At 40.8% G+C, this 26,461-nt stretch overlaps 1 protein-coding gene across 1 annotated transcript in view; it reads right to left on the bottom strand.

Annotated features, from left to right (window-relative positions):
* Positions 1-24,184, bottom strand: part of LOC121868016 (laccase-1-like) — a 46,149-nt gene extending 21,965 nt beyond the window's left edge. The window contains exons 1-2 of the mRNA XM_042368254.1: positions 24,053-24,184; positions 8,551-8,652 (exon numbers count right to left, since the gene is read on the bottom strand). Of these exons, the coding sequence (XP_042224188.1) occupies positions 8,551-8,635 (85 nt within the window). The 5' untranslated portion in view covers positions 8,636-8,652; positions 24,053-24,184. The remainder of the gene's footprint in view (positions 1-8,550; positions 8,653-24,052) is intronic.
* Positions 24,185-26,461: the final 2,277 nt, after the last annotated feature.

Genomic DNA, 26,461 nt, shown 5'->3' with positions numbered 1-26,461 from the left:
TAACTTAATGAGACAACACCCTTCTTTTACTGCCCCCTCTCACGCGTTATTATACCATACCGGTCTTTCTGTCTTTCTGTGTCTGATTCGTCCATCTGAATCTGGTTGTCTGTCTGTCTGTTTGTTTAGTAAGTGTCATGTCTTGGTGTGTGTCTATAAATAAAAACGAAACTAAAAGCCTGACAAAAGCATAAATGTAGCTAGAACAGGTGTAATTATTAATTAAATCAGCTCATTAATATTCGACAGGTGTTCATACCAAGGTGTATTTGGCAACGGGTTGAAACATGTTACTGGAAAGGTATACAACTTATTGGTAACTGGTAACTGGTAATCATGTGTAATAACTGGTCTTGATTTACTGAGATTTGGTAACTGGAAAATCGTAAAAATAACAATAAATAAATAAAAATAAAAACTCAACCACAGAAAACGGACAAAAAAAATCAACAATAGAAAACGGAGATACCATAAAAGGGGAAACGCAACTAAACCAAACCTTTTTTCCCCTTCCACATGTAACACACACCATTTCTAAAATCACCCTTACATCACCTTATACCTGTTATGTAGGCCAAGGATTGAAACCAGCAGATGTTTGTCATAGAGCAACAAACACAGAGACGGGAGAATCTTACGTCAGTTTATGTCATATCGCGGACGAGTGATGTTTCCATTTTCTATGATGATGTTACGTGTTTGTTTACCTAGATGTTATGATGGTGTTACTGAGCTTCAATAACTATGGTTTCTACGTGTGAGGGAGAGTGAAAGAAGCAAAGGAATGAAGGAGAATGAAAGAAGTGAGTGTTTTTACTCTGGATTCTTATATATTATTAGTAGAATGAAAGATGAGAAAGAAGCAGATAATAGAATAAACTTAAGAATAACAAATAATAATTATCTCTCTCATTTTCTTCTTCTCTCTCTCTCTCCTCTCTTCTTCTTCCTACCCCCTCGCCCCTCAACAGCTGTGTCTTACGCCCTTCTTATATCACTGACTGTCATCTTCCTCCCCTCCACCCAACCTTCCCCTCCCTACTCTCCCCTCACCCAACCTTCCCCTCCCTACTCTCCCCCTCACCCAACCTTCCCCTCTTCACCAACCTTCTCCCACCAACTCTCCTTTCCCTCCCTACTCTCCCTCACCCAACCTCCTCCCTCCCCCTCACCCAACCTTCCTCCTCCCTCACCACCTTCCTCCCTACTTCCTCACTAACCTTCCCTTCCCTCCCATCTCCCCCTCACCCAACCTTTCCTCACCCAACTCTCCTCCTCCCCCACCTTTCCTCCACTCTCCCTGTAATCCCTTCTCTCTCCCCTCACCCAACCTTCCTCCCTACTCTCTCCCTCACCCAACCTTCCTCCCCTACCTCTCCTCCTCACCCAACCTTCCCTCCTACTCTCCCCACCAACCCCTCTCTCCCCTCACCCAACCTTCCCTCCCACTCTCTCCCCCCACTCAACCCCTCCCTACTCTCCCTCACCCAACCTTCTTCCTCATCCCCCTACCCCCTCCTCCTACCTCCATGGTCACAAGACACACGACAAAGTAACAAGGGTCTCTCTCTCGCTCTTACATATACTGACCACGTGTTCCTGCCTCCGTGTGTTGTGTAAGGCTCTATCATGTCCGTCTTATATAGCCCGCCTGGCATGTGTGTGTGTTATATAGCCCGCCTGGCATGTGTGTGTGTTATGTAGCCCGCCTGGCATGTGTGTGTGTTATATAGCCCGCCTGGCATGTGTGTGTGTTATGTAGCCGCCTGGCATAGTGTGTTATGTAGCCCCCCTGGCCTAGTATGTTGTGTAAGGCTCTATTATGTCTGTCTTATATAGCCCCCCTGGCATAGCATTATATAGTCCCCTGGCCTAGTATGTTGTGTAAGGCTCTGTCATGTGTGTGTTATGTAGCCCCCTGGTATAGTGTGTGTTATGTAGCCCCCCCTGGCCTAGTATGTTGTGTAAGGCTCTGTCATGTGTGTGTTATGTAGCCCCCTGGTATAGTGTGTGTTATGTAGCCCCCCTGGCCTATAGTGTGCTATGTAAGGCTTTGTCATGTGTGTGTTATGTAGCCCCCTGGTCAAGTGTGTTGTGTAATTGATTTTGATTTGATTTAGCCGCTTACAGCGGCTACTTTATTGTGCACCCCACACTCATCCTGTGAGCGGTAGCGCAAAAGGATTACAGAGTAGGGTTTACAACGGGTCATAATAATTAACCTTCGTTGTCAGGATATTATGGCACTGCATGTTACACAGTATTTCAATTACATTATTTGTTTAGTTCTATACATAAAGGGTAACTTATTCACAACTGCGTGAGTACAGGCGTGTGAGGCAGTATGTCTGGCCTCACACTTTGTTATTCACATTTACGTGAGAAGTATTCAAGCACAATGCGTATTTGGTTCTGTACATGAGAACTGATATGGTTGCTAAGTGCAAAAAAGTGGATACAATCTTAATATGTCGGCTATCTTGCCATTAGAGATGAAGTGTTGTGCCATTTCACACACAGTGTGCTTGGACCTGTCCCTAAAAGGTTCTATTTTCACACAGTCGAGGACGTAGTGTTCAAGTGTGTGGCTATATGTCTGGCCACTTACTTTACATTTAGTTTTGTTTACATCTGCTTGAGGAACATACTGCCAAAGGTACTTATATCCTAACCTTAATCTAGCGGTTACAACATATTGTAATCTAGTGATCTTGTTACTTGCTCCAAAAACATGCTTCACTTGATACATCTCATCATGGTAAACGATGGATCGACTAGTGCCTGTTTGCACTAGTCAACTTGTGTCAAACTCATCAATAAGTTCTTTCCTAACTTTAGTTTTAAGGGTTCTTTTTGACACACCCAAAATGTATTCAACGGTGTCTTTGTTAGACGTGAGTTTGGCGAGGGCATCAACTCTGTCATGTTTTATGAGGCCTATGTGAGAGGGGATCCACAACAGTTGACACCACGGTCAACAAGGCACGCATATTTGTGTCTGGCTTCAGAGACAAGAGCGTGACAACCTGAGTCGAGGGTACCAAGGGCAAGTAGTGAGGATAGAGAGTCAGTGATGATGAGACTGTCAGTGAGAGTGGTTTCAATTAATTTTATTGTTGTGATTATGGCAACTAATTTAGTTTGTAGAGTGGATGCCCAGTTGTTAATTCTAACTCCTTTCTCAATATTACCGTCAGGTTGAGTCACAACAATAGCACTTCCAGCCCTCCCACAGGCGGTGTTAAGAGATTCATCAGTGTAGATGGTCTGTGTGATACTGTGATATTATCATCAGTCTGTAGAGTGTGTATGTGTTCAAGAGCTCTCAATTTGGCAGTGTGTTGGAGATAAATGCTTTGTATAATTAGTTTTTTTAGGCGGATACGTCGGTATTGTGAGGCTCTATCATGTGTGTGTTATGTAGCCTCCTGGCATAGTGTGTGTTATGTAGCCCCCTGGCATAGTGTGTGTTATGTAGCCCCCTGGCATAGTGTGTTATGTAGCCCCCTGGCATAGTGTGTTATAAGGCTCCAGTGTGTGTTATGTAGTCTGGCAGGTGTGTGTTATGTAGCCCTGGTATAGTGTGTTGTGTGGCTCTCAGATGGTGTGTGTTATGTAGCCTCCTGGCATAGTGTGTGTTGGTCCCTGACATGTGTGTGTTATGTGTGCCTGGCATGTACGTGTTATGTAGCCCCCTGTATATGTGTGTGTGTAGCCCCTGGCATGTGTGTGTGTTGGTGTGTGGCCCCTGGCATAGTGTGTGTTATGTAGCCCCATAGTGTGTGTGTTATGTAGGCATAGTGTGTTATGTAGCCCCTGCTATAGTGTGTGTTGGTGTAGCCCCTGGCATAAAATGTGTAGCCCCTGGTATGTGTGTTATGTAGCCCCTGGTATAGTGTGTGTTATGTAGCATAGTGTGTTATGTAGCCCCCTGTTATGTAGCCCCCTGGCATGTGTGTGTTATGTAGCCCCCTGGCATGTGTGTGTTATGTAGCCCCCTGGCATGTGTGTGTTATGTAGCCCCCTGGTATAGTGTGTGTTATGTAGCCCCTGGCATAGTGTGTGTTATTTAGCCCCCTGGCATAGTGTGTGTTATGTAGCCCCCTGGCATAGTGTGTGTTATGTAGCTCCCTGGCATAGTGTGTTATGTAGGCCCATATAACATCTGTCCCCCAGAGTTATATATAGCCCCTGTCATATGTTACATAGCCCCTGTCATGTGTTATATAGCCCATGTCATGTGCTACATACTGTAGCCCCTGACATGTGTTATATAGCCCATGTCATGTCAGTTATATAACTCTGATAAGTCTGTCATATGACGTAGCCACTTGCAAGACGCGTCCCTATAATTAGCTTAACTCGCTAAACTCACAATCTTAATAAAACTTGTTTTTTTTACTTGGTTTAAGAGTTGTGGTGTCAAATGTCTTCTTGTTTTAGTTTTAGGGTTTCATAATAATAATAGAAATAATAATATTAATCTCTATCAATAATAATACAGGTAGTGGGTGTCCTTTATACAGCAACACAGGTAGTGGGTGTCCCTTATACAACAACACAGGTAGTGGGTGTCCCTTATACAACAACACAGGTAGTGGGTGTCCCTTATACAACAACACAGGTAGTGGGTGTCCCTTATACAGCAACACAGGTAGTGGGTGTCCCTTATACAGCAACACAGGTAGTGGGTGCCGGCGTCATTATCCACCTACAATACAACCAGATCTTACGAGCGGATCATTTAACAATACACTCGTCTAACACACACACACACACACACACATTGTCTCCGTAACACTCCAGTACACAACGTAACGTTTTGGCGTCACCAGGCGTAAAGTACATCTCTTCCGCCCCTGATCTCCTACCTTAAGAACTGCGCATTTTTTTAGAACCTGCGCAGTAACGAAAATCTTCAAACAAATTGGTGAAAAATGCGCCAAGATTCATAATTAAGAAATATATCAGAAAGATTATACTAAGACATATTAGATAAAATGGTATAAGAATATATTGGATATTTTAGACACAGAACTAAAATTTGGCTAGTCACGACATCAACACACTGTCAACCATCCTAACCTAACCACAACATCAGTCATTCACCTACATTAATTCTTTGTTGACATGGCTACAGTGGGTCGTGTGTGTATGTCTGTAGAGAGTTATATACTTCATGATGTATACAGGAGAACGACGCAGAATGTTTGTGTTTTGAAAATTGATTGGATATAATGAGGTTATTTCATCACTATCATCATTCTCATTATCATCATCATCGTTATCATCATCATCATCATTACTAATATCATGACCATCACCACCATCACTACACAACACATATTTCTCCCCAGTCATGGTACCTTCACAATAACTTATAAACCACAACGACCTAATCCTCGGGGCATCCACGAAAGAGAGAGAGAAAGAGAGAGAGAGAGAGAGAGAGAGAGAGAGAGAGAGAGAGAAAGAGAGAGAGAGAGAGAGAGAGAGAGAGAGAAAGAGAGAGAATACCCTCCCAGTTACCCCCTATATCCCACACCCCTTCAAGACGATGCATACACACACACACCATGACGAAGCAGCCCCCTGTCTCCACGTCTCGCCAAGGAAGTATGTCAATATCCTTAGGGCTGTGTATTTTTTTTAAAGCATCTGAAGAGGAGAGAGGATTAAACTATATTGTCCACTATTGGGTTAAAACATCGTCCTCATATGGTTAAATAATTGTATTCTTATCTTATGAGAATCTATGTATAATTTTGACGGGATAATATTTCGGACGTTCTTTTTAAATAAATTATTTCGATGCTTAATTATTTTTGTTATATTTTTTTTTACAATAAATATTTATCGTATGAATTTCTGAGAATATGAACGCTGGGCGGGATTCTGTTTTGTTTACTAATCCCAAGCGACCATGTTTATTCTCTCCAAAACGATCGCTTACACACCGAGTTGAAGTTTATTTCTTTATAATTCCCACACGATAGTCCACCTACCTTAAATATAACGTCAGAGCTGGTCAATATAAGGCACGGAAATCAGATATTATAAGTACTAAGTGTTAGTCCCTGCCGTCCATATTTTTCACCCTAGACTCGCCCAGTGTGTCCCAGTAAACACACTTTTCCCCATAGACAATTTTTTTTAACATGTATCTCGCGTCTTGATTCTATTGTGCTTCCTAAAGTAAAAACAAAAGAGCAGAGGTAATAAATGTCAACAACGGATCAGAGCACAAAAGAACGACTGACGTCACACCATCCACAGCCGAAATAAACGCGGTGCTTTGATCAGAAAATAACGTTACAAAAACAATCTCTATATTTATCAACACAGACACATTAAACTCTCATATATTCCTCTTAATACGCCTATTCTAGCCGTGTGCGTGTGTGTGTGTGTGTGTGTGTGTGTGTGTGTGTGTGTGTGTTACCACAAACCCACACGTTAATTTATATTTGAAAAAAGTTGATAATCTAGTTTGTTTTAAATAAATTCCTCTAAACAATAAACAATAGAACTTCTCGATTCATGGCCACAAATGATGCGTGTGATTAGATGTTCAGATGGGTGGGAGGGAATGGGTGGCAGGGGATGGGTGGCAGAGGAACGGGTGGTAAAGGAACAGATGGCAAAGGAACAGGTGACAGGGGATGGGTGGTAAAGGAATGGGTGGCAGAGAAACAGGTGGGTGGCAGGGGACGGGTGGCAGGCAATGGCTGGCAATTGTGAGGAAACCTTAACACAATAGGATCTTACACAAGGACTCTCTGTGGTCACCAGTGTACACGTGTCAAATGAAAAGTGTGTGTGTGTGTGTGTGTGTGTGTGTGTGTGTGTGAGTTCAGTCGCCTCTATAATGGCGTTTGTCATTGTGCAAATGTTGGCGCCTGGGGGGGGGGTTCTGCTTCCTCCTCACCCCCTCCCCTCCTATACCTTTATCCAGAGACCATCTTAGTACAGCGACCATCTTATTACAGCAATATACTAATAACCTCACACATGACAAGTTAACACACTGACATACTAATACACATACACATACTAACAAACTAATATAGACACAGACAAACAGACTCAAGGCAACATGTATAATGACACCTCTTAACATAACACTGTACCTCTAGAAGTACAGGAACTAAGAACGATACAAGGAAGTGAGAGGACCATTAACATTCATACAAGGAAGTGAGAGGACCATTAACATTTTGTCCTGTCCTCCTAGTTCCTTGTACACAGGAACTAGGGATGTGGGCACAAGGAAGTGTCTGACGGGATGGAATGTCACCCTCGTCCCCCCCCCCACCACCACCCACCATACCTTGTGTTTTGTACCTGTCCTTGTAGTTCCAGCAAAAACAACAATATTTTTTTAGGTAGGTAATTTCCCGGTGGTTTACTATGTGTTGGTGTGTCTGTCCCGTGTGTTTAGTGGTCAATGGTACCTCAAGGTCGCCCACCTCTGTGTGTGTGTGTTTGACTGAGTAGGTATTTAATGCACAACAACTCTGGTTTACCTTAATACTCAACTTTCTCTCACCCGTTCATGACACACACACACACACACACACACACACACACACACACACACTCGGGCCTGGGGCGGAGAAGGATAAGGAAGATGACGAAAACTACTGTGAGGCGAGGTGAGACGAGGAGAGACAAGGGGAAGTGAGGCGAAAAAAGGCATAATGAACTGGTTGGTATTGACAGAGTACAGAATTAATGACCGATACTTAATTACACCAGGTACAGTTGAAACACTGTAAAACCACTGTAAGACCTAAATATATCTATGTTATTCTACTTAATATGTATCCTTTTCTGCAACACATATATGTATAATGTTCTATGATACATGTACGTATAATGGTGTAGTATGTTTGTGATACCTGGATGCATTGTGTCATTGAGTATGCAGTGTCCGCCCCCCGCAATCAAAGAACATTATACCTTTCACCTGTCATGCAAGACATATTAGCGCAGCACGGCATTTAGGACAGGTGAGCTGCAGAATAATTAACGACAAGGTCATCAGGGACACATACAGTAGCTTCCTAGGTAATTTACTTCTTGTCAGTTTCCAGGATAATTAATTAGTATGAAAGATAACCAGGTAATTTCTAAGGCATTTGTAAGTAATTAGTTCAAGGTAATTGAGGTAATCTCAATAACAGTCTAACATAACATAACACTCAAACAAAACTACAAAAACAAGAGTCGTATGTAGATATGAGAGAGAGAGAGAGAGAGAGAGAGAGAGAGAGAGAGAGAGAGAGAGAGAGAGAGAGAGAGAGGTGTGTGTGGGAGTCTGGTAATTGTGTCATGCCCCTCCACTTACATACCCCGGTTCTGTTCAGTCACTCTCAGCCCATCACCACTACTCCTCCAGGTCGATGGTGAATTACAGGTTACAGCAGTAGTGACGTCTTGTAATATCGACCCACCTCACCTGTCCACCTTACCTGTCCACCACACCTGTCCACCTCACCCTCGGTAAATAAAGGGACCTCATTAAGTCACCTGCAGCAGAAGACTCACCAGCAGTAGCAGGAGTGAGCAGGTAGAGGAAGACCGTCGTCAGCAGATGCCGCCAGCAGACTCGACTAGGTCTGAGTGTACACATCCTAGTGGTAGTTCCTCCTGTAGTGAAGATGAGAGAGAGAGAGAGGTCAGTGTAGCAACAGGGAGCGGACACACACACACACACACACCAGACGAGATATTATTCCTCAAAACGAGTCTCAGTTCCCCTACACACCACCAGGGGGAATCTACAGGTTAATTAGCTTTATATATACGTATAAATTCTTCCATATATACAAGCCTTTTTACTTCTATGGTACAATATAGCAGGGCATTTACTAGTTCTTGTACAATATAGCAGGACATTTACTAGTTCTCTTAGTTCCTAGCAGCCAATAGCTAGTAAGTCATCCCACGGTTCCACCCCCCTTTGACAGGATGCAATTCCGCTCAAGGCTTATCCCAACCATCGGAATGTACAGCAAACTATTTTACCCGATGGCTGAACAAGGACGAGTTTATTATTATTGTTATCGTCGTGGCTGAGTCTGTTGGGAGGTGGAGGTTTCATATAAAGACACCTGGTGAATATAACCAGATAAAAACATTAAATTATCACTAAAGAATATTGGATACACACAAGGTAACACCACAAAAAAACCTGATTCTCATTTGTTTTTATCTGTTTTTATGTCATGGTGAAACTTTAACACCGTCCCTATGTTTCCTCGTTCAAGTCAAGATAACAAGCAGCATATATTTATTTGTGGCAGGAGAACTAGGAGTCGTTAAAAAAGGGGGGGAAGTGTCGAGGGGGGGAGAGGGGGGGGAGGTAGAGCAGGCCAAGTACAACCCCACCTAAATCCACTGCTGACAATAAAGATTCTCAAAGACATTTCCGTAATACTTTTCCGCATAAATTAGGATGAGTGAACGTATCTTGTCTTGTTATATTCAGCTTCTGTATGTTACCACAGTTTATGATGCCAGAGAGACGAAAGACGAGGTACGAGAGACGAGGAACGAAAGACGAGGAACGAGAGACGAGGTACGAGAGACGAGGAACGAGAGACGAGGCACGAGAGACGAGGAACGAGAGACGAGGAACGAGAGACGAGGAACGAGAGACGAGGAACAATAGACGAGGAACAATAGACGTATTCTGACATCAACCTCAACAAGAAAAAGAACCATCGTATGAACCTTGAAGACCTTGGGGGTAACTCTTATATAGTGGCAAATAATCCTAAGATATTTTAACATCAAGGACAGTCCCTCAGCCAACACCTGTCTATAGTACCTCATGTGGTTGGATTTAGGTGTGGTGGTACTGATGTTGGTCAAATGGGCCCCAGTCTTTATAAACTGGGGCCCATTAAGACTAGTTCACAATAAGGGATAGATTAAGAATGTACCCCGGGCGGTGTTGTAACCAATGGCTCGCTGCCTCTACTTCGTGTTGACATCCTGCAGTAAATTCTACAGGTGACCTCATCGCCAGAAGCAAGATCGATGGTGAAGGAATGAACATAAATCAGGCAATCACCACATTTACCTCATCAATAACACCGCAAATCAGAACATTATATTAGACACCATACATCACATATTTTCACACCAGAGTCAATAACATACCTAAAATTATAGCAGAAACCCTGAAAAAAATATATAATTATTTCTCCCATGTGACGGTCAGTGGTCGATGTGAATAATTTGACCGCAAAAAATAGTTTTAATTTATTAACTTGAAATTCTGATGCAATAATACACTGTTGTACTGGTATGCTATGGCTCCCCTCTCTAAGCTTGGGTCCTATCCTATACCCCCGTCTCTAAGCTTGGGTCCTATCATATTCCCCCATCTCTAAGCTTGGGTCTTATCCTATAACCCCTCTCGAAGCTTGGGTCCTATCCTATACCCCCGTCTCTAAGCTTGGGTCCTATCCAATACCCCCGTCTCTAAGCTTGGGTTCTATCCTATTGTCTCTAGGTTCTATCCTATACCCCTCTAAGCTTGGGTTCTATCCTATACCCCCTCTCTAAGCTTGGGTCCTATCCTATACCCCCGTCTCTAAGCTTGGACCCCCATTCTATCATCCCCCCCTCCTCTTGACCCGGCTTGACCTTAATCCTATGGTTGAATTGGGAATGATTACGTACCCTAACTTTGACTATCGCATCTTTGGTACACTGACTTGTAAAGAACTTGATACTCTTGAGTACAAATACTTACTTAACCTCGAGTACAGTAATAATTCCTTTGAGTACTATAGACCCGAGTACAATAACAACCCCTTGACCCATCAGAATCACCTTCAAGTATGATACATGAAGATATATAATGTTTACTGATTGTCTACCAGGAAATAACTGGTTCTGGTCATGTATCACGTGCGTAACTTAGTCTCATATAATAATACGTGTCATATATCTACTTTATATAGCGTGATGTACTATAGTGGTACAATATATCAACTATGTGATATTTATAGGTTGAAGACACGACACTGTTCTATATCTGTCACTCTGTTTATATCTGTCTGTGCCTCTCTGTCTGTACCCGCTCACAATGTGCAGATAATAATAGTCCAGAATACACAGCTGTCCTGAAATATGATACAGCGAGGAGTTATTTTTTTTCTCCCTCTTTGCGGGGAGGGGAGGGTGGAGGTGGGGGGGATCACATGAAGATTAGTCACCCATGTTTATTTTTTACCTGATGATTAAACACCTTAAAGCTAATTAGGGAGGTATGGTTAGGTTAGGTTAGGTTAGATTAGTGTGTTTAATCATCTAGCTGGTTAAGAAAAGATATGACGTCAGTACAAAGGTGTTTTTCTACCTGTGACGTTAGATGACATCATTAGCTAGACTGAGTAACATACACCAGCCAGGTAATTGCTTACCTTACCTGCGGAAAGTACTTTGTGTGTGTGTGTGTGAGAGAGAGAGAGAGAGAGAGAGAGAGAGAGAGAGAGAGAGAGAGAGGCTCTAATAAGTACCAATTATGACTTTATAACGGGAATGAGCCCCGTCTCGTCTGAACATCCAACAGGCAAGGGCGAGGGAAGGAGTGTGTGTGTATAATGTCTTTAATAATACACCAACTATCCTTCACCTCAAACAAGATAACCTTATCTTTCTTTTATTCTTTCATTTCTATTTATCTCGTCTTCTCTGGTTATTCTCATTTATCCTTATTTACATTACAAATCCCTTTAGTTACGTCTTATCTCATCATCTTACTTGTTTACATTTTTCCTTCATTTATCTATATTCTTCTTTATCATCTTCACTATGTATTATCAACGTTCTTTCATTTTCCTTTAAATTTATTCAGTTTACTCGTAGTTTCTTAATGAGTCATCTTTCTCACCCCCAGACGATGTTATGCCAGTATCCACGAACACGACTATGTCATGAGTACCGCCCTGACATCAGAGGTAGCCACCCAGATGACGCATTCTGGGGACTTCCCTGACGTCATGGGGCTGTTGTGGTCTGGTAGGAGCTGGTCTTAACCCCGTATTACAGTAACCTTGGTTAGGTTAATCTTACTACTTAAGAGTGGCATTCAACCCGAGAGAGAGAGAGAGAGAGAGAGAGAGAGAGAGAGAGAGAGAGAGAGAGAGAGTACGTACCAACACTTTGCGTTCCCCTTAATTTATTCATTGAAAATTGACGGAGTCACGCGAGGGTTGTGTAAAGGAGGAGGAGGAGCCAGCATAGGGAGGAGAAGGAAGGGTAATAAGAGGAGGAGGAGGAGCCAGAGAGAAGAGGCTAACACCTCCCCGTAACAACCCTAAAATGGCGAGTTGATATGCAAATAAGATGAAGATTATTACACCACAAAAGGCGACTCAGCAACACCTACACACACACACACGAACTAATCTGTCCAAGGTCATCTGGAAACGACAGGTAATCCCTCAGCAACACCTACCTCCCCGTCACACACACACACGAACTACTCTGTCCAAGGTCATCAGGAAACGACAGGTAATCCCAGGTAAGCCCCCTCATCTTTAACCTTGCATTACCTTACCTACTAAATCAACCACTGTCCATGAATCCCAATACCCTTTTTTTATGTCTTAGTGAAGATGGAATTAAATTACTATTTTTTTTAATAATGTAATTTGTATTGACGTCATAGATCCATTGACGTCATAGATCCATTGACGTCATAGTTCCATTGACGTCATAGATCCATTGACGTCATAGATCCATTGACGTCATAGATCCATTGACGTCATAGATCCATTGACGTCATAGATCCATTGACGTCATAGATCCATTGACGTCATAGATCCATTGACGTCATAGATCCATTGACGTCATAGATCCATTGACGTCATAGATCCATTGACATCATAGATCCATTGACGTCATAGATCCATTGACGTCATAGATCCATTGACGTCATAGTTCCTACAGCTTCACGAAAGATGCCATCATACCTTTACCTGGGCGCTGAGCCAAGGACTATACACTCCACCTGTCTTTTAATATATGCAAAAAAACTTACAACAACAGGTAACCTTTGATTAAAACTTTGGCTAGGAGAGATATACAGGTACAGTTGTGAATATAATTCCCTGGACACTTGGCAGGTTAGATTAAGTTAGGGTAGATTAGAGTTAAGTTAGATAAAAAGCTATGGGATATTAGATGTATGAGAAATTAATATTACAACGTGTGGTTCAGACAAAATAAAACAGCATTAGACATAAAACAAACAAACAAACACACACACACACACACACACACACACACACACCAAGTAGATGCCAGATATTGCTAAAACACCCAGTGAATCTTGTCCGTAGCTGTACTTGCATTTATACGCCACAGAACTAATTACTCAACTCCTACCATTATCATAATCCTTCCTTTAAACTCCTACAGGATGCTGAATAATATATCTAACCTTATGTGTGTTTATTTATTGAGGTGAGAACTGGAGGCTCGCTCACTGGGCAATTCTCAGCGCCAAGATGTAAAAAAGACAGAACACGTTTACTGCCAGAGGAGATTTTATTGTTGTTGTGTTTTACTGAGTGAGGTGTAAATTAGCTGATGATGATGATGATGATGATGATGGTGATGATGGTGATGGTGATGATGATGATGGTGATGGTGATGATGGTGATGATGGTGATGATGATGATGGTGGTGATGATGATGATGATGATGGTGATGATGGTGATGATGATGGATGATGATGATGATGATGATGATGATGATGGTGGTGGTGATGATGATGATGATGATGATGATGGTGATGATGATGATGATGGTGATGATGATGATGATTGATGGTGGTGATGATGATGATGATGGTGATGATGATGATGATGATGATGATGATGATGGTGATGATGATGATGATGATGATGGTGATGATGATGATGATGGTGATGATGACGGTGATGATGATGATGGTGATGATGGTGGTGATGATGATGATGATGATGAAGATGATGAGTGATGATGATGGTGATGATGATGATGATGATGATGATGATGATGATGATGATGATGATGATGGTGATGACGATGATGGTGGTGATGATGATGATGATGATGATGATGATGATGATGATGATGATGGTGATGATGATGATGGTGATGATGATGATGATGATGATACTTTAAACCACAGCAAAATCTAATCTCCCACGTAGCCAGATATCATTAGCAGGAAGTAAACTCAAGGTGTGGAAATAATCACATCTTAACACCAGACTAACAAATTAGACATTTTAATAACTTGATAATTTAATCAAAGTTTCTATATTTTCCTCCAGTCCCATTTTGTTTTGCAACAGAGTTAAACGCCAACAGTTTAATCCTACTATTACTTACTATTATCGGGTTTTAATATTTATCTCAATATCAAAGAAGGTAAATAATAACAAAATAGAAATAACAAATTACGTAACACAGGAATAAAAAAACACGAAAATATTTGATTAGAATTGAAAAGAAACTAAAAAAAGTATACTTAGGTTCGTATCTCCTCAAGAATATACATTAGCCCCGAGCCTCCCCGTCCTTCTGCCTTGTTAACTATTGTAACTAAGACCTTGTACTTTAACACGCCACTGGCAGGTTGTCTCAAGATGAATATTATCCACCCATAAGATATAAATAATAACACACACACACACACACACACACACATATATATATATATATATATATATATATATATATATATATATATATATATATATATATATATATATATATATATATATATATATATATATATATATAGGGAGGGAGATAGGAAGGAACTGGTTTACAAATAGGGTGGTGGACGAGTGGAACAAGCTTAGCAACTTTGTAGTAAGTGCTGGAACGCTGGAAAGTTTCAAAAGGAGGCTGGATAGATTCATGGATGATAGAGAGTGGTAGTAACTCTCGACAGGGGCTGCAATGCACAGGCCAACCAGCCTATTGCAGACTCCTTATGTTCTTATGTTCTTTATATATATATATTAAAGAGTAGATATTTCGTTCTATAAATATTTCCAAATGATTTACATGAAGATCAGACACCCCAGCTTATTTCACACCTGATGATGAAACACCCTAACGCTAACCTAACTTACCCAACTTCCCTCTATCCTCTCCTTGACCCAAGTACTTGTCTCCCATGGTCATACTCCAAATTATCTCCCATGGGCCATATTCCAAACACCCTTCCCTAGAGACTTGGGGTAAACATAAAAAACCTGTGTAATTACTGATGCTTGACAACCATTGTGAGACACGCTGGCCAGACGAAGATGGTTGGTTGTTTGCAGACTGAATCAAACACAATATAATCCATGAGTCTTGTTTACAAAATACCAAGGGATCATAATGATAAAATGTGACACCAAACAAAAGAGAATCTAGTAACAACAACGAAAATGTATAGATGGAAGAATATTGACACCATAAAGTCCTGTGACCGTGAGAAAGGATTTAGCGATTATCTTATCTGTTTTATGAATGAGGGATCGTGTTATAACCTTCTGTGTGGGTGTGTCGTTACGAGAGAAGACGTGACGCTATTTAGTGCCACTCTTGTGTTTACAGCAGGAGTTAGTTATTCAGGTCACGTTATAACACATTTTAGTAAATATTCCTCCTAAGACTTGATACACACACACACACACACACACACACACACACACACACACACACATACATCAGCACTACCTTGCAACAAACTGCTGAGTCAACACTAAGGTCGAACCATCCACCAAAGTGTCTTAAGTATAGCTTCACGTGGCGGTCTTATCTAACTATTTACCTGTTTATTTCTCTCTTTCTCTCCAACTTCTTATTATCGGTGAAAAAAAAATATATCGAAGTGTTTATTTATTGAATGTTGATATTTATTTCAGTACTGGTTTTTTTATATTAGAGAGATTATTAGGTTATGTTAGTTTCAAGGTTAGGTTAGGTTCAGGTGTTAAGTTAGAGGTGATTCAGGTGTCTTAATTTTGTGATAGGGATTATTGCAGTGTTGATAACGTGGCTGTGATTGTAACCCTTATCAGGACACGTCATGGTGGGAATCTCTCTGTTTGTCGCTATCACTACCATTAATACTATCACCAAATTACTTTTATTATCACTATCGTTACCACCTAGTATCACCACCATCTACTTTCACTGTATAGTCCTTGAAATGAATAATATTTACCTTAATTAACCAGTCTGTTACCTTAAATGCCGGGTCCTTCACGAGTTAAACTGGTTGATCGCTGTCACTTCTCCCTCAGTTTCTCTGTTAATTCCTTCGTTCAATTCACTTCAAAACCTTCAATGACTTTTAAGATAATAATTAATTCAAGATTTATTTCAATATTGCTTCTATATTCTTTCTAAAATCGACGTTACCGAGTTGGGTGGTAGTAACATTCTACCAGGGCTACCAACTGCTCTTGACTCTTATACGTAAAATAAAACTCAACTCAACCCTAAAACAAAGACAATATTTCATGTAGTAGGACGCTAATATACTTCTCCGATCTTGAAATATGATAATAATTCGTACAGGAGTAAGATATAACGAATTCTTCCCTCGCAGCCAGTACAATAATGATGGTGAAAGATGGTAGCCTTGGAGATGAGCCCCTCCCCCACCCCCCCCCTTCTCGTCAACCAACAGACGTGTACAATGTTGCAATATTAACACGAACATCACTGTCATTATTTTGTTTAATCCAAGGACGATAATGATAAAAAAAACCTGAACTATCTCTAAACTAAATTAGGTAAGGTTAGAATTGTTTTTGATTACGTTTGTTATGTCAGATTTATGACTGGATTAATTTAGGTGTGGTAGTAACATTCTGTCTGTCTGTCACGTAACCCCCATAAAGTTATGACCAAGAAACATTATTATTTGTATCTGTTGGGTGGCAATTGACGGAATATTTCTTTTTTCTTGTTACAGTTACCATAAGCTTCTGCAACACACCTTACGGAGATTTGCAATAACAGCAACACCACCGCCTAGCATTGTCAGTGGAAGGTGTTGCATCATTGTTTATATCACCAGGTGTGTTAGCGAGTGTAAGCGAGTGTTATGGGTGTGTTAGCGAGTGTAAGCGAGTGTTAAGGGTGTGTTAGCGAGTGTAAGCGAGTGTTATGGGTGTGTTAGCGAGTGTTATGGGTGTGTTAGCGAGTGTAAGCGAGTGTTATGGGTGTGTTAGCGAGTGTAAGCGAGTGTTATGGGTGTGTTAGCGAGTGTAAGCGAGTGTGTTTTATTATTAAGCTAAACCCGGGATTCACCTACTTCACAAAAACACGTGATTTACTCTGTGTGTGTGTGTAGAAGAAAAGAAGAAAACTAAAGAAAAAAAAACAGGAAATAAAAAAAAATACAATGAAGACTAAGAAAACAAACACCAAGAAGAAAGAAGAATAAGATAAAGACGAAGATACACTCAGACACCTTAATCACTGAAGAAGTAAACAGAGCTCAGGTAAGATCAATTCCCCCACAGGTATACTTCAGGTAGGTCCTCGTCAACAGGTAAACAGAGTGACTCAATATATTAACCAAAACACAACCAAAAAATATGAAGAATTTGGTCATGATTCTAGTTAATATTGAGAGTAATTAACCAGGTGTTATTACCGATCTAACTTAACCTAACCTAATCAACGGGAGTCACATGAAGGTTAGGTTAATTTCATATATTATTACTGTAATTATATTTGATCATTATTATTATTATTATTATTATTATGATGATGATGATGATGATGATGATGATGATGATGACGATGATGATGCCAGTGATACCCAGGTGTGCCCAGGTAAGAAGGGTCAGAAACAGCTAATATTACCCAGCAGGTAGAGGAATGCTTTCACTGACCTAGTTACATCTTGCCAACAGTACAGGTGTGGGGAGGGGGTGGGGGTGATGTGAGTGTGTCCGAGTGTAATGATATTGTGGTTCGATAATGACTTAGTGACCTGGGGACAACAAGGTCATAAAAAGTACAATTTGGGTTAGGTTAGGATAGTAGAGGTTAGGTTAGGTTTGTTTAAACTCCGAGTGAAATGAGATAATCAGGTGATGCAACTTAAGCTTGTTAGCCGCGTCTTAGTGAACTGGTTAGGAATGAACTCAACAATCCAATAATTATTTCCAGGGGCCATTTCACTCGACACGTACAGGTAACTCTCACAGTATGGTCAATTAGCCACAATGTACGCCGTAATAAGACCTCTCATCTGAATATTCTCGGGCCCTGTATAGGTTAGGTTAGGGTGTTCAATCATCACGTGAAATAGGTTAGGGTGCCCATCCTTCAGGTGATCTAAATACACTCGCACCTGGGATCACTCAAGCGTAAAATAAACCACAGTTTTACACCACCCATTGCTTCGTCAATATCTCAGGTGAACAACAAAAAAACAAACTTTGCAAATCACGAATCAACTTCAAGGAAGAATTTGCAGAAGTGAAAGTCGACACTAATGACAGAATTGGGTCTTTGTAATTAACAGCAGAAGTACAGCGGCACGAACAACGCCCTACACGCCCCCCCCCCTCTACACGCACATGCATCCCAACATAACTACCTGACGTTGACCTAAACTACGCAGAATCACCCCTTAAAAATAAACCACGATTACCCTGTATAGTTCCCCCATCATCCAGGGAGTAAGGAGACACAAAGACACATTCTCTCGGTGCGTCCGTCCTTCCGGGGAATTGGTAGCTATGTAAACCAACCAAAGAAAGACGGGACCCTAACCAAACTTGGGATGTGGTTAGATTAGGTTAGTATTAGGGTGGTTAATTATGAAGTGGAATAAGGAGACGGAGGAGAGTAGTCTTCAGGTTATATCCGACATCATTAAGGAGGAACACACAGCTCTGCCCCGACATAGGCAATAACTAGGCTGTGTTTACGATGATGTCTACCGTGCCCAGTAACTAGGTCAACCCGAGTAACCTTTAGTGACTGCTGAGTAGGTTTAAAGATTAGGGATTTCCCCGTCCTTACTGGGTGCCAAATTATCCCGGGTACAGGTAAAGGTGTTTGGATGATTAGGCACCCCACCTTATTTTACCTGCTAATTAAACACCCGATTGCTAACCTAACCTAACCCCTTGTTGAACCATCAATAATCATAAGTTAAACTACAATACTTAAGTGAGTTTGGGTGTCAGATGAGGTTAAGTTTTCACTTCATTAAATTTATCTTGATTTAATAAATTAGAAGATAACTGTAGGCTAAAAATTACGTGATTTATGTAGTTAGTGATTTATTTATCCTAAAATATCAACAACAACAAATTTAAAAATCATTATATATATATATATAATGATTTCTCCCTATACCACACCTTGTTATCAAATATGAGAGACTGAGTGCTGGTTAGGTTAGGTTTTCTATATTCAATCATCTTTTCCTATATTTTAAAGCTTATTATTAAGTTAAAAGTGAGGTTAATTGACTGGTTAAGAGCTAGAAACGCAAGATAATAATAATAATAATAATAATAATAATAATAATACAGCAAGAATAATGATAATAATAATAACAACAATAGTAATAACAGATAATTTACAGGTAAATTACACAGAGAAAGTTCCTAATAACACAACAATTACCTTCACAACACCTTACTGTAATTAACGTTTAAAATTAGGTCATTCAAAATAAATGATATAAATTACAACACAAAGGTAAGAATAAAACAATGGCATATTATTCTTTTACAGGAAGTGTTTTTGATTGCTCTCTCTCTCTCTCTCTCTCTCTCTCTCTCTCTCTCTCTCTCTCTCTCTCTCACTCAATCTCTTTCTCTCACCCATTCTCCCACCATGTAACATACATACAATTACTATACCATTCTGTGTCAGTTCATATCGATAGCAGCTCTCTCATAGTTACAAGAACCTACAGTACACACACGGCACTGTATCAGCTACGTGACCTTGTCCATGACGTTATGGATGTTGATGAAGGTTGTGTATGGCGGAGTTCACGTCTTCACCTTGATCTCTGACATACATACTCTCTCATACACTCGTGTATACTTCTACATACTCATGCATACACTCATCCATATACCCATACACACCTATATAAACCACTCGCGAGCATAACATAAGAACATACGAATGGAGGAAACTGCAGCGGGCCTCTTGGCCCATACAGGACAGTCCCATTTACACCCAACCCCTTATCGCTCATATATCCGTCCAACCTATGTTTGAAACTACCCAGCGTATTCGAGTTAATGATGATGTTTGGTAACTTGTTCCACTCGTCCACTACTCTATTTCCAAACCAATGTTTACCTATTTCGCGCCTAAATCTAAATTTGTCTAATATAAAACCATTGTTACGAGTTCGCTCCTACATACCTATACATAAGAACATAAGGAGTCTGCAATAGGCCGGTTGGCCTGTGCATGGCAGCTCCTGTCGAGAGTTACTACCACTCTCTATCATCCATGAATCTATCTAGCCTCCTCTTAAAACTTTCCAGCGTTTCAGCACTTACTACAAAGTTGCTAAGCTTGTTCCACTCGTCCACCACCCTATTTGTGAACCAGTTTCTTCCTATCTCCCTCCTAAACCTAAACTTATCCAACTTAAATCCGTTGCTCCGAGTCCTGTCCTGCTCGGATATTATAAGAACTTTATCTATATCTCCTTTATTGATTCCTTTCACCCACTTAAATACTTCTATCATATCTCCCCGCACTCTTCGTCTTTCTAGGGAATGCAAGTTTAGTTTCTTTAACCTATCTTGATATGGAAGGTTTCTAAGTCCCGGAATCATTTTCGTCATTCTTCGCTGCACCGACTCCAGTGAATTGATATCCATTCTATAATAGGGGCACCAGAACTGAGCCGCACAATCGAGGTGCGGCCTGACTAGCGCAAGATATAGTTGCAATAAGACCTCTGCACTCTTATTACTTACATTTCTAGACATAAACCAAATACTCTGTTTGCCTTATTTCAAACATTAACGCACTGTTTTCTAGGTCGTAGGTCCGGGCTTACAAGTACCCCTAAGTCTCTTTCACAAGTCGACTTCTCTAGGTTGATGTTGTTAAGGCTGTAATCATTGACAGTGTTTGTTCTTCCAATATTAAGTACGCTGCACTTGCTGGTGTTGAATTTCAATTGTCATTTTTCTGACCACTCCTGCAGTTTATTTAAATTCTCCTGTAGTGCATTTGCATCCTGCCATGAATTAATCTGCCGCCCTATTTTGGTATCATCCGCAAACTTGCTTATATCACTGCTGATCCCAGTATCTAGATCGTTTATGTAGATTATGAACAAGAGTGGGCCCAGTACTGACCCATGGGGAACCCCACTGGTTACACAACCCCACTCAGATTTAACACCATCTACGCTGACCCTCTGTGTTCTATCGGTGAGCCATGATTTTATCCAATTCAAAACTTCCCCCTCGATACCATGAGCCTTAACTTTTCTCAGAAGCCACTGATGCGGTACTCTGTCAAACGCTTTGCCAAAGTCTTAGTAAATAACATCGTAATTTTCGTCATTATCTACTACCTCGAAGACTTTCCTAAAAAACGTCAGCAGATTTGTTAGACAAGATTTTCCCTTTTTAAACCCATGTTGAGAGTCGTAGATTAATTTGCTTTTCTCTAAATGAGATCGGATGCTATCTGCTATAATTGATTCAAGAAATTTCCCCACTACTGACGTCAAACTGATCGGCCGGTAATTTGACGCTGATGCTCTGTCTCCCTTCTTGAATATGGGTACTACATTTGCCTGTTTCCACAAGTCTGGCACAACTCCCGTGTCTAATGATACAGATACACACACAACAGTACGAACATATTATATACGTACATATGCACCTGTACACACACACACACACACACACACAACTGTACGTAAAGACACGCAAACACACACAGCTGTACGTAAAGACACAAACCTGTACGTAAAGATACACAAACACATGTACGTAAAGATAAACAACCACCTGTACGTAAAGATACACACACAACTGTACGTACACATAAGATAAACACATATACAACGTCAACAATGATCACTTGGTTACGTCATCTCAGCGTTTGATTGTCCGACCGTCTCTCGCCAAATATTTCCTACCATAAAAATGCCCCCCCCCAGACAGAGAGAGAGAGAGAGAGAGAGAGAGAGAGAGAGAGAGAGAGAGAGAGAGAGAGAGAGTTAAATAAAATACACAAAAATAAACTATAGAGAAAACGGCCTTAATCTTCTGATGGAAATACCTGTGGCAATGACGTCAATCTGAAGCTCACCTGACTTGGCTTCCCTTAGTTACCTCGCCTGCCTCACCTTGTTCATGGCTACTTCAAACAACAACAACCACACCAGCCACAGATAACAATAGTAATAGCAGTAACACAGTATTCCTCACACATATGCTTCAGGTGAGGGGAGTAATCGCTATATATGTCAAGAATTTTCATTTAATCGTGTCCTTAACGTGTTTTGATGGAGACATGGGATTGTTTTTCTTCGGTCCGTTCGTAAGTCCAACCTCACATGAAATCATTAATCAGTATTCTGTTTATTGTGGAGCGGAGGAATACTTGCGTTCCAATGGCGCCAAACACGTGTCTATGTTCCCAAGTGACAAGAGACGACAGTGTAAATTAAACGCCACAACATAATGGCATTCAAAACACGTACTGAATGGCGCAATGAAGGGAGCACAATGGATGTGGTACACCATATAATAATTGCAATGCGCCAGCACGAGCGATCAACATCGCCAGGCATTTCTCTTTGTCTAGTAATGCTAACGTTACTGTCTCTATTACCCACGATGAGGTAATATGAATATTTCTGTAAAGTTCAGGTAAGGTTGAATAAGATTAGGTTCTATATGGCAAAATCTTTCAAGTTTAAGTTAAGTTACGCTTCATAAAGTTAGATTTACTTTAGTTTTATCCTCTTCACCACTGATCGGCTCGTTAGCCGCTTGGGCGATCGGGAAGGATCAGTTAATTAAATTTGGTATAAAAAGTTTCAAGTTAGTGTTGATAATGTTAAGTCAGGTTTGTTTACTTTTTATCGTCTTCTTTTTATAATAAAAAAATAGCTCAGTGGTCGTGTTCACGGCAGCATTTCAGCATGGTACACTTGTCTCCAGGACGGGTTGTGTATCCACGGGCTGCCGGCGGTGACCCTACAGGTGTGAGCAGCGGCGCCACACAGGAACACACGGTACAAAACACGTGATGTTGATAAGCAATGAACGAGAAGAGAGAGAGTTGTGGGTAGGTGATAACGCATTTAATATTTCAGTTAACACGATGTTTTTTGTACCTTTAGCGGCGATAACACGAAATAAAAATAAACATTAAGAAAGTTTGTCGATATTGCTTTCTATCTGTTACTTTAACTCTTCTCTCACTGCTATGTAACGTGGGGTTCAGAAATTTTAAAGAGAAAGAGAGATTGATGCAAACGTAAGGACTGCGACATAACACACACACACAGATCGGCAAATTTCCCACTGTTACACCACTGTATACAGCTCATGCGCTGCAAAATACGAAATTCTGTGAAAAAAACTATTATATAATCTCCACTACTGACCCTTCAGGCTATTCTGGCTACACCCCTGTCCCGCTGACCTCTGTAGAACTTGGTAACACTGACATAACCAACACCAGCCTCTGACACCTTCCACTGACCAACTGGTATAACTTATACCGTATAAGGACCTGACCTATCGTGAGCTCGTCAGTTCAAGTCAACTCAGCGCTCCGTGAAAATTAATAAATTGCCAACAGCTTGTTTTAACGTCTAATTATGAAAAAAAAACAATCGGGTATTTAATTCAACTCTTAACTAAATCTAGTAAATTAGAATCTGTAAAACTGAGATATTTCTAATAAATAACTTTGATAACGTCTATTACACAAACTCACACAACAACAGCCAGTGAGAATGATTATAGTAGTAGCAACAGCCATTAACACTTACTCAAAGCTCACACACTTAAGAGTGGTGAAGGAGAACAGTGGCGGGTGCGGGAGCAACAGCCTACCACTCACCACAAGAGTGCAACACACACTGACGGATTCAAGACTGTACACCGACCGGTCACACCAACCCACCCGGCCCACACACTCACACACACACCCCACGACCTTCCTTCATCCTCCTCCTCCTCAGCTGTTGACGCCTCGGACACAGTTGCCAAGTGACGACATAATACACATAACCAACGATTTATTTTACAGAACATCACCAGCAGCATCAAACTTCATATAGACTCTACTCTCTTTAACATATTCCTTCCCAAGAGTCCAGAATAAAAAAAATTACAATATTACCTGGAATAATTCGGATTAGGTCCATATTGCAACACCTACTTATCCTAGTGCTATACTTCTACCATGTTGCAATGTTCCCTCAAGATGCAATGGTTCATATACACAACAGGCTTCAAGGAAACTTTTTTTTTCTGTGGATTAGATAAGTAAAATTATCCTGTAAAAAGGCAGTTCAAAAGTTTACTGAATTTAAAAGAAAAGGCATTATAAATATTTGCTCTAAGATAATCATAGTTTTAAGGTCTATTAGAAAGAAGCCCTCATCCTTATGAGTTGGTTAGGCTGAGTTAGGGGGCCTAGTAAGACTGGGGCCTATTAAGACTGGGGCCTATTAAGACTGGGGCCTATTAAGACTGGGGCCTATTAAGACTGGGGCCTATTAAGACTGAGGCCTATTAAGACTGGGGCCTATTAAGACTGGGGCCTATTAGAATTGGGGTCTACCAGGATTAGTTTCGTAACAGCTGAAGATAAACACCGCTAGTTTATTTTACCTGATGATTAAACTAATGCTATCTGGGGATTGGGTTAGGTTAACATTTGGGTAATTAATTTTTAGGTGCAATAAGCTGGGTGTCTAATCTTTATGTTATCCCTAGCTTTCATTAAGGCCTTGTTCCATTATTACTAGGCTTCATTAAGAAATAGGCTCCCTCAAGTAATAGGCTCCCTCAAGTAATAGACTCCATTTACAACTAGGATCCATTTAAGATGAGGCTCCATTAAGGATTAGACACCATTACTGTAATTACCGTAAAAAAATAAGAGGAAAACAATAACACGAGACATTTGTTTGGAGCGGTTATGACACGAATCACAAGATATGAAAAGAAAAACGGAAGAAGAAATGTCTGAACACTTATTTATTACAAGAACAGAGAGAGAGACATTACGGAAATACTTAAAACAAAGAATAATAATTTTTGAGTGCTTCCTTCCTCTTCCGTGCAACCATAGAAAGAAAACGGGACTATTAATTCCTAAACTATGGTAAAATATACGCCCTCTCTCTCTCTCAAAAGGACGTTGACACTATACTAGGAAAATACACTAGGGTACATTACTTACACAAGGCATTGATGAAGATGAACTCCCTTAAACATTCCCAGAAGATGCTAGCGTAGAACACACGCACACAAGAACCTACTTCACCACACTAAAACAATTTGCTCAGTGAACCAATTCCCTGAACTTTCTTACGTAAATAGAGATGAAGAAAGATTATACAAGTTATCTTAATGAGTAAAATTAGGTTATGTTAGCTTATACATTCGTGGATATATTTCTATGTTAAATTATTGAAATATATCTAAATACCACAAGGGGAAAAAATCTATTGAAGAAATGGAACTCGAAAGGGAATAAATAATATTTGAATTGTGTGATTTTTTTTTTAATTTTGAGATGGTTAGTAATAGGGTTAGCTGTATGACCTATGATTTATGTGGGTTGTGTTGATGTGGGTTGTGTTGATGTGGTTTGTGTTGATGTGGGTTGTGTTGATGTGGGTTGTGTTGATGTGGGTTGTGTTGATGTGGGTTGTGTTGACGTGGTTTGTGTTGATGCGGGTTGTGTTGACGCGGGTTGTGTTGATGTGGGTTGTGTTGACGCGGGTTGGTGACGCGGGTTGTGTGTTGATGTGGGTTGTCATTGACGCGGGTTGGCGCGGGTTGTGCGACGTGGAGTTTGTGTTGACGTGGTGAGTATTGATGTGGGTTACGTTGACGCAGGTTGTGTAGACGCAGGTTGTGTTGACGCAGGTTATGTTGACGCGGGTTGTGTTGACGCGGGTTGTGTGACGTGGGTTGTGTTGACGTGGGTAGTGTTGATGTAGGTTACGTTGACGTGGGTTATTGTAGACGCGGGTTGTGTTGACGCGGGTTATGTTGACGTGGGTTGTGTTGACGTGGGTTGTGTGACGTGGGTTCGTGTTGACGTGGGTAGTGTTGATGTGGGTTATGTTGACGTGGATTGTGTTGACGTGGGTTGTTTTTGACGTGGGTTGTGTTGACGTGGGTCGTAATGCGATGTGGGTTGCCAATGGCTTGGTAGTGCT

The sequence above is a fragment of the Homarus americanus genome, unplaced genomic scaffold, assembly GCF_018991925.1.
Source record: "Homarus americanus isolate GMGI-L3 unplaced genomic scaffold, GMGI_Hamer_2.0 scaffold37032, whole genome shotgun sequence".
NCBI classification, from domain to species: Eukaryota; Metazoa; Arthropoda; class Malacostraca; order Decapoda; family Nephropidae; genus Homarus; species Homarus americanus.
The sequence above is the reverse complement of the archived record's forward strand: the minus strand, read 5'-3'. Positions and strand labels throughout refer to the sequence as shown.